A 10,286-nucleotide genomic window follows, 5' to 3' on the forward strand; every position below is an offset into this window, starting at 1 on the left:
AAAGTATTCAGGTTCTTCAGCATACTGTAAAACTATTAAACAATAAATAATACCATTACCCAATTTTCACCTCAGTATTCTACAGCACTTCACAGTTTACAGATTATACTATTTGACCCATATCAACCCTGCTTTTCCCCCAGTCTTCCTCCATCTCAGCAAAGTACCACTTACTATTACTGTTGAATTATTCAGGCAGGAATCATCCAAGCACTTTCCTCTCTCTCAACTCATATTCTACCTATTATCAGGCTGTGTTAACTCTACCTACACCCACTCTTTTCATATACCTGACCATCACCTTATTCTTTATCAACATCATCTACGGCCCAGAACAGTGGTTCTCAAACTTTATCTCATGACCTTTTTACACTCCTAAAAATGACTGAGTCCCCCTAAAGAGCTTTTGTTTATGTGGCTTATATCTATCAATATTTACCATATTTAGAAGTCACAGGAAAAAATTTTAAAATATTTATTTATTAAAAACGAACAATAAACCCATTAAATGTTAACAAAAACAGCATGTTTTTTAAAATAGAAAAATTAGTGGTTTGTATATTTGCACATCTTTTTAAGGTCTGTCTTAATAGAAGTTAGCTGGATTCTCAAATCTGCTTTTGCACTCAATCTCCTATGATATATTGTTGTAGTTGAAGTACACAGAGTCCCTGGCCTCCACAGGCATGTGGCTGGAAAGGGAAAGAGGATTTTAATAGCCTTTTCAGATGATTGTGGATACATCATAAAGTCTTTGGAAATTCCACTGGACACTTAAGACAGAATCAGTGAAAAAGGCAAATGATGTATTAATATTAATATTATTATGAAATATCATTACAAAAGTAGTTTTGATTTCATGGAGCCCTGGAAAGGTTTCAAGGAACTCCTAGAGCCTTTGCTCCACCGTTTGGGAACCAGTGACCTAGACTGATGTCCTAGCCTCCTTATGGCTCTTTTGTTTCCACCCTGGCTCCCTTGCAATCCGTTCTTCTCTCTACGGCTGGAGTGACCATTTAGACACACATTTCTCATCAAAACACCCTTTATTTCGGAAATTTCTTTGGACCCTAAACTAAAACACAAAATCTCCCCTGGGGCTTATTTTAAGGCTTTGCACAATATAGCCCTTGTCAGGCTTTCCAACATCCCCTGCACCCCTCTCTCCCTTGCTCTCTTTGCTTCATCTACACTTCCATTTCTTCAAAAGCACCAAGCTCCCTAGCACCTCAATCTTCGTGCAGGCTGTTCTCTTCTACCTTGAATGTTTTTCCATCCCTCTTTGCCTGCCTCATTCTTCCGAACTCAGCTTAAATGGCTCTTCCTTGAAGGGGAGGGGAGTGGTTCTTGACCAAATGTGATAGATAACACCAGTTTAAAACTCATCAAACTGAGGCTCAGACATATTCAGAAGCTCGCCTAATGCACTTACAAATAATCTATCCAGAACTGAAATTCAGATCCCACTCCAAAGTCCACGTACCTAACTATTGAGCTACAGTATAATTAAGTGGTAACAAACACACGCGCAAAGACTAAATCCTATAGGGCTCTCCTGAACTTTACTCTGGAAAACATCTGAAGCAATTGTTTATGTTTACAGTCAAGAAAGTCTGCCCCTCTGGACCCAAGTCTCCCCATGGGCCCATAGGTGCCCCAAGTGGCAGCTCCTGAAACCTCTGAGGCTCCTGGCATACAGAGAGGGACATTCCAGCCAGGAGCCTGGAATCAACACGTGACAACGTAGTCAAGGGACTGCTTCTTTAGTACCAGCCTGGTGATCTCCACCAGCTTCTCCACCTAGTTCCTCCTCCCCAGGGGCTCTAGGTTACATACAGAGCAAAGCAAATCATGTCATCATTCCCCACATTTCTTTCAACTCTTAATTGGATTTCCTCCTCCAATAGCTTCCTAGCTTTGACTCGAACTGAGTTAAAATGCAGGGTTTCTTAGTTCAATGTGGTAGACTAGGAAGACAGACGACCTTCAGTGTGGAGACTGGGAACCTTGTGGCAGATTAGCCACTTTCTGACTCCATGAACCTGAATGAGTCTCTGCCACTTGGGGTTTAGTTTCCTTATTTCTAAGATGGGGCTACCTACTTCAGCAGAGTGCTGTAAAGAATAAAAGGGGCAAAAGTTGCGAAGAAACCTAAATGCTAAAGTCATACAGCCAAGTTAGTTGTTATTATTAAAAGTTATTATTAATTTATAGACATTTTGCATCTAAGGTCCCTCCCTCTCACAGATGCTTAGAAGATGGTCTTGAAGTCAGAGTCCTTTAGATGTGGCACATCTTTCTTTGGACAAGGAAAGCTCTGCAGCTACATGGTTAAGCCATTAGACAGAATCCAACATGTAGTATATTAAGTGGGTCCCCTATGTCTAACAAGGCTGACTTTAAGAGTACCCATAAAATCTGTAATGATTCTAGGAGAAAAATTGAATAGCAAATATACATTATGAGACAGCACAGAAGGAAAAAAAAACAATCTGTATTATTTTGTGCCCGGCGGTACATATAGCGACTTTTTCAGCCTCCAGGGTTTATTGGGAAGCTGCTGTACCACTGTTACTGCATGATGTCGCAAGCCAGGGGCCTTTATGACTGTTTAAAACTGAAGAAACGGGTGTGTGCTGAAAATTACTGTTTTTACAGGGTACTGTATGAGGTGTCTGAATTTTTGGTAGGAAAAACAGAGATTTTGAAAATTTTTGTTACACATATGTACTGGAAACCCTGGTGGCATAGTGGTTAAAAGCTATGGCTGCTAACCAAAACGTCAGCAGTTCGAATCCACCAGGCGCTCCATGGAAACCCTATGGGCAGTTCTACTCTGTCTGATAGGGTCACTATGAGTGGGAATCGACTCCACGGCAATGGGTTTGGTATTTTTTTTAGTTTACACATATGTACTAATAGACCCCAGTGGGGACTCTTGGGTGTAGTCAGTGGTACTTCATATGTACCACTAAACATTAGGGTTGGCTTGTGGGAGGGGATAAGAAAAAAAAAAAAAAAAGCCATCTACCTACCAAAAATTCAGACACACTCAATGATTCAGCATGCTTCCATCAATGAAAACGCATGGTATCCACAAAAAATTCAAAGCCGAAAATAACTGGGCCACCAAGGTTAATATATTTCCCAAACCAAATCTACCCGGTAATATCCAATGCACTAATATCCCCCCCACCAAGAATAAACGCAATGTGGTGCTATACCAATAAACCCAGGACTTTTTTCAAACTGAATTTTATGAGACAAAGCTTTTCTAAACATCTTACAAAATATTCCTATTTCTTCCTCAAATACAGATACTGCCTCATTTCCTGCAAATTGTTTTTCTAATTCTGTTCAAGAATGTCAACTTCATTAAAACTTTAAAGACTTAATCCTGAGTTATGGCTTGATGAGATATCTATGGAATGAAAGGGATCAAGATCACAGTAGCTGCTATTTTAAAATGTTCTTACAATGGAAACATAATTTGTTGATGAGAAGGCACTGCTGTAGAGAAAATACGATTAAAAAAACATATATAAGGTATCAGTTTAAACCCTAGGGTGGGTTTTTGAAGAGACAAGTTTGTTTGTTTTTTTAACAAACATCAAACCAAATATCATTTAATTAGACTGATTTTGTGGTTCAAACATGAGTCACAATTTTAAAAGAGAAAATATAATAAAATTACTGTACTGCTATAAATGGATAATGTCACCTGTTGTAAGAATCTATTCCTGATATATAGCTTGACCAAAATTATTTCCATTTATGAAAAACATCTGACTTCTATTCCATAGATCACGTGATTAATCATTATTTCCCCTTTGTTGTCATTTTTCTTCTTGAAGTTTCTATTTTCTGTAATATTTTCTTCCTCTATGCAAAACAATATGTTTGATAGTAAAATGTTAAATGAGTGTGCTTAAATACCACACATCTACCAAAATAAGTTAGAAGAATCCTGAAATACTTTGAAAAACAGCAGAGGCAAGGACTCAAAAATAAAACAAATGAGAGTCAACAAAATTTGGTAAAATTACCATCACTTCTTTGATTTAATTTTATCCACTTAGTGGACTTACACTCCATCATTTTCAAAAAGGGAAGCATATATAAAACTAAGTATTTAAATTATGAAAAATATCTAGTTATTTAGATGAGAGATTTTTCCTGATTGCTTATTTTTTTAAATGTTGTGATTTGAAGGAGGAGACTAAACTATATAAAAAGTTTAAAAACACCAAAATCACTTACAAATTTAGGCTTACCTAGTTACTCTCCACTTCCCAGAGAGAATCTTATCTGAAAAACTGAAAGAATGATACTGGATGTCCTCCAAGGTTCATGGCCACTTAGACGTTCAGAGATTCTATAAACACCTCTCCCTTTCTTGATCGTGAATACTACTCATTACCTGCAGTCACTTCTGAGTCACAACATAAATAATTATTTATTTGTTTATTATTTATCATTTGCATAAGCGTCTCTACTCAAAAGTAAAGTGAATGCTGGAAATGAATCAGTCATTTAAGTCATATGGATCTACTAATAGCCTGCTGTTGGTGTTGTACGCCCTCAAGTCAATTCCGACTCATAGCAACCCTGTATGACAGAGCAGAACTACCCCATAGGGTTTTCTAGGCTGTAATCTTTACGGCAGTAAGTTTACCAGGTCTTTTCTCCCACAGATTGTCTGGTGGGTTTGAACCACTGACCTTTTAGTTAGCAGCCAAGTGCTTAATCATTTGCCACCAGGGCTCCTACTAATAGCCTAGATACAGCAAGTTCAGCGGCATCAACAATTAAGCACATATTCTAGCAGGTCTTGCTTGTATAGGTATTTCACTCATAAATGCTCAAATGATCATAAGAGTGCTCTTTTCTTTATTAGAAAGTGCACAAACAGAAATGTTATAACGACTTTTTCATGGTTCCATGACCTCAGCCAACTTGCCAGTTTAGGATCTCCAATGCTTCATTTCCAAAGCGTTACAGCCCACACAGTGCCTAAGGGGATAACTACCCCTGTAATGTCTGCTCTGTCTTCAGTATTGGATTTCTTTCTATAACGCATGCTAGCTATAGGGTGGTAGTTTCAGAACTCTAATTGCCTGACTTATCCTATGCCTCCCCTAAGAGTCACCTCCTCCATGCCACCCCATTCCTGTTTTAATTATAAAATAACAATAATAAATATAACAATAATACCAATCCCTAATGGAAAAACAAAACAAAACACAAAATTATTTGACAGGATGCCCAGTTATTCTTGATACTACTTTTTTTTTCTTTTTTTCTGTATTGTGCTGGGAAGAACACAGGCAAGAACAATCAACTGAATCTAGCTCGAGTCTCAGCTCTGCCATAAACTAGCTGTGTAGCTTTGCAGGTACCCCAAACTTGCACTGGCTCTAGGGTTTCTCATCTCTAAGGTCGGGCTTCGTCTGCACAGTCTCCGGGTGCGCCACCACACTGTGCTCTAGGGATGGTGGTCGCACAGCTGCTGATGTGCCTGGTGGCCCTGGAGCTGGGTGGTATGAGGTCCTCCCCTGCCGGTTCTCACGAATGTATTCTGCAATACCGTAGTTATAAAATCTGAGCCCTTTACCTTGAGGGTTGAAGTATCCCCACTGTGTTTATAAACTTTCCACATTGCACATACTAAAACTTGGTGAGCTAAGAAAAGAGACTGAGAGACACTCAGTATATCAGTGCTCAAATCAGAAATATAACCACAGCCTTTCCCATCATACACTTGCCTTAGCCTCTCTACCTCAGCCTCCCTCCCGTAGAAAGTCTGGTCAGTGGAAAGCATGCCTCAGTGACATAAATTCAGGGCATAAATTCTTTATTAGCACAAGTTATTCCACGTCACCTCTTCACCATTTGTGATTCAGTTTATAGTTCACACGGATGTGGCTTAGAAGGGCTAGTAATTTCAAGAACTCAAATATTAACAGTGTAACATCCAAGTGCTTATAAAACTGATTCCTTCAAATGGTTTTATTTTACTTAACATATTTTGGGGGTGTTTGGCAACTTCCCCCTCAATCCAGCTGAAGACTCCTCTCTGGAATTAAGATGTGGAAAGTACCCTCTCTATAAATAGGCTCATCCCATGCTATGTGAATCATGGCTGCTGACAGCAAATCAACAGATTAATTATTTAGCTTTTGTTAGTAATGATAATAACACACTATCATCTTCCCCAAAAGCTTTTCCATACCCGACATCCCCACGCTTGTAAGCCAGCCTTCAGGGCAAACTGAAGTCTGCGGCGTACAGGCACACACATGATGCCCGTGCACTGGGCAAGTTTGAACAGGTCCTGCCATCTCTCTGCCAGGTTATCACTGTCACACTTTAGCAACAGGGATTCACCAGTCAGGATTCTCTCTGCCAAGATGTACACTAAGTAGATGAAAAGGAGGAGCAAAGAAAATGTACACTGAAGAAAATAAACTTGGCCATTCCCTCAAGTTTTCTATTGTCTAACGAGATGCTAAGGGAAGAGCCCCCGAAAGCACATCATACAACCCTTCCTTCCCATGCAGGATTAAGCCATGCAGATTGCTCCTCTCTAAGTCAACCTGAACGAAGATCAGGGGCATTGACCCTGCCCATTCGTGACTATAATCCATCTATTATATTTATTACTTTATTTTTAACCGAGGAGACGAAGTAGGATCTGCTCATAAACATCACGTACGTATCCCAACTAGAGGGCAAGAACAAATTTCAGAGACTGATAAATCAGAGCCGCATTGAATTCAGAGCTTTGAAAGCCTTTGTAGGCCACAAAAGCCCTGAGAAAAGATGATCGCCAAATGATCCCTGTGCAACAAAACAGGCGTTTTAGTTTCCCCTAACATTCATTATCTACTGTGCAAAGATAACTCTACTTCTTTGCATAAATCTTCACTTCATCAAATGAGCAGTCTATATTAATTGGGTGTGAAACCACAGAGACTTTCCTGGCTCTTGCCTTGGGTCACTATCAGATAATATATATATATATATATATATTTACTCATATATATATATGTATGTATGTGTGTGTATTTACTATTTTAACATCGTCACAGAATAAGAAAATGAGCCCCCTATGGAGTGAATAATACCACAAAAAGCTAATGGCAAATGAAAGAAGATGACTTCTTCACAAGGCTTGGTCCCAAGTTTCTAAGCTAATTTTTAGCCGAACTTATCCAGACTTTGCAAGTGTTTTCTTTACCCCAGTGAACTGAGTCCACACGCCTCACTCCTGGAACTCAGGAGAACGCAATAATCAGAGCTGCCAAGAGGCTAACCGATACCAGTCAGCTGGTCCTGAGCAGCCTCATAGACAGCATCTCCTTCAGCTTGCCCACAGTAAAGTAGACTATCTGCAGATTGCAAATGACACTGTGGCCACACCCAGAAGGATCCATAAAGTCTGGTGGTAGCATAGACTTCTGCAGTCCTGCTTTCCTTCTCTCAAGCTGGGACACCAACCTGGCTTGAGCTGGGAATGATTATGTTCAAACTCAAGGTTTCTAATTCCCCTTTGCACAGAGAAACATATCAACAACCAACCATTTCAGTTTACGTCTGCAGAAGAGAATCAGCTTCAGAAAGGCCATGCCATGAGCATCTCTGATACGTCTGAAGTTTTCTTAACACACCCTGCAAATATTCTGCTGTTCTCATAATGTCCCCAAAGTGTGAGTGTGTAGAGGCTGGAGGGAATAGGACAGAAAAGTTAATGTGAAGAGCACTTGAAAACCCATGAGAGTGGCTGGAGGAAGAGAACAGGGAAAAGGAGGTCTCTGTAAAAGGAAGTGAAAAGGGCACGTAGGCAGATGGAGAGGTGAGAAGTTGATTGGGATGTCTGAAAGTCTGTCCATGGCGCCAGGTGTTGCTAGAAGAAGAGTTAGAAAAAGAGAGAATAAATTAACCTGATGTCTGTGAAGTGTCTGCTGTGTGTAAAGTACTATGCTAATTGTTGTGAGGGAAATAGGGTCTAAGCTTTATATCCTCAGTGAGCAGTACTAAGCGATGGATGATGGATGGATTGATGGATGGATGGATGGATGGATGGATGGATGGATGGATGGATGCGTGGATGTGTGGATGGATGGACGGATGGATGCATGGATGGATGGATGGACAGATGGATGCATGGATGGATGCATGGATGGATGGAGCATGCGTGGATGGGTGGGTGGATGGATGGATGGATGATGGATGGACAGATGGATGAATGAGAGAAAGAGAGAGGGAGAGAAACTGAAACAGAGATAGAGGCAGAGATAGAAAGAGAGAGATGGGTGGCCACTGCCCTCAAGGACTGTATAGGCTATTTGGGACCAGAAGCATCTATACATGCAACTCACTCCTTAGTCAAACCGTGCAATCATCAAGGTAGAAAGTGTTTTCCCTCATATGGGACGAGAAGCTATTAACTGGCAGAGGATGGTTGGGAGTTATCTGGAAATTAGGGAAGAAAGGGAACCTGAATGGAAAATGGGGATCCTGGCTCCCTTCCATGGGTACCATTAGGTGCTTTGCAGAAGGGAAGAGCGGGTGTCAGCCTCTGGAGAGCCGACCCTCTGGGCTTCTACTGACCTGGTCTCCGCCTCACCGGCCTCTTGCGGCCGCTGCAGAAGCGCACTTTGCTGAACACCCCGAGGACGTGCCTCTCGCACAAGGAGCGCCCGTCTTTGCTGGGGCTGGAGCGGCGCTTGGAGGCCGACACCCGGTCGCTGTTGGACTCCCTCGCTTGCCGCTTCTGCCGAATCAAGGAGCTGGCTATAGCCGCAGCCATGGCTGCTCAGCGCGGGGCCCAGGCCCCGGGCTCCGCTCCGCCCTCGCGATCGCGCTCCGCCGGGGCGAGGGCAGGACCTCGACGGCCGGGAGGGACAAGGTAGGCGCGGGGAGGCAGTGCTAATACTTGAGGAGGTTGCAGTACCGAAAACCTGGCGCCCAAAAGGTGAGTCAGAGTCTGGGCAGTGGCGACAAAATGTGTGAAAATCCAGATGTAAACTTCCCCGACCGCTGGCGGCGGGGGCGGGGCGGTCCCAGGCCTTCCAGAAAACTAGACGCTTGCACCCCAAACTTGCACGCCAAGGCGATCCGCGTCCAAGGGTCAGTGGGGAGTTTGGTCACACTGCGTTCGGGGTACCAAGTGGAAGGGGAAGAAGAATGTCCAAAATAACAAGCTGTGCCCCTGTTGGAGAGGCGCAAGCGTTGCAAGGTGTTCAAAGTATGTCTACACATACATACATATAAAACCCATTTACAAAGCAGAGTCTGGACCGAGGCGGGTCGAGTGTCCCCGGTAGAAAATACTGAAAAGTGAATAAAACGTTCCTTTAGAAAACGAGCCACCAACCGCGAGAGAGAAGGCGAGGAAGGCAGCGAATTAACTCCCTGCGGCCCGCAGCTCTGGAAATTAAGAGGTCCGTCCCGGCTGGGTGAGGTCTACGAAATGCATCGCACCGGCTGCGGTTCTCCAGGGGCCGGCAATCCGAGTTCTGGAATTCCGAGCCGCCAAGTGGGAGCGGGAGCGGTTAGCTGGAGCCTGGGAAGGGGCGCGGGGCGGGGGCAGCTGTTTCCAGCTGCGGTATGCACGACTCCCCGCCAGCAGCGCTGCAAAGACAGCGGGAGGCGACGGGGAGAAGGAAGGAGGGACGGGGACGAGCAGGAGGGAGGGTAGGAGGAGGAAGATCCTCGAGGGCCAAGCACCCCTAGGGAAGAAACCCGCCTGAGGCTAGTGCGGGGATCCGCGGGGTCCCGAGAGCGGGCGCTCTTTCTCTCTCCGCTTGCTTTCCGGCACGAGACGGGCACAGTTGGTGATTATTTAGGGAATTCTAAATCTGGAATGACTCAGTTGTTTAAATAAGCCCCCTCAAAAGGCAGCGATGCTGAAGGTGTCCTCTCCAGCTCGGCGCCTACACGCCTTTAACTGGAGCTCCCCGCCTAGGTGCGTCCGGGGCCGCAGCCGGTCTCGGCACGAGCTCAGATGGAGCAGGGAGCGAGGAAGGGAAGGGGCGCCCTGGCGGGCTCGGGATCAGGTCATCGCCGCGCTGCCCGGGCCCCAGGCTCGCGCGCCCCGGCAGTCGGCAGCTCCCCGGCGGCAGATCAGATGGGGGTTACCCGCCAGTCGCGAGGCCGCTCACTCAGTCCCGCGCGGCCCATCCCGGCAGAGGAAGGAAGTGACCCGCGCGCAGCGAACACCCGCGCGTCCGCTCGGGTGGGGCGGGGGCTGGTTGCGGGCGACGTCGGCTCGCGGCGGCTGC

The 10,286-nt window shown here is 44.2% G+C and overlaps 1 protein-coding gene across 2 annotated transcripts in view; it reads right to left on the bottom strand.

Annotated features, from left to right (window-relative positions):
• The window catches only part of FGF12 (fibroblast growth factor 12), a 587,132-nt gene that overhangs the window by 263,553 nt on the left and 313,293 nt on the right, over positions 1 to 10,286 (bottom strand). The window contains exon 1 of one of the 2 annotated variants that reach the window (XM_004373565.3): positions 8,614 to 9,638. The exons of the other annotated variant lie outside the window; for it this stretch is intronic. Within the exon in view, the coding sequence (XP_004373622.1) occupies positions 8,614 to 8,812 (199 nt within the window). The 5' untranslated portion in view covers positions 8,813 to 9,638. Of the gene's footprint in view, positions 1 to 8,613; positions 9,639 to 10,286 lie in introns of those variants that run through there. 2 annotated transcript variants of the gene reach the window in all.

The sequence above is a fragment of the Trichechus manatus genome, unplaced genomic scaffold (genome assembly GCF_000243295.1).
Source record: "Trichechus manatus latirostris isolate Lorelei unplaced genomic scaffold, TriManLat1.0 scaffold00026, whole genome shotgun sequence".
Lineage (NCBI taxonomy): Eukaryota > Metazoa > Chordata > Mammalia > Sirenia > Trichechidae > Trichechus > Trichechus manatus.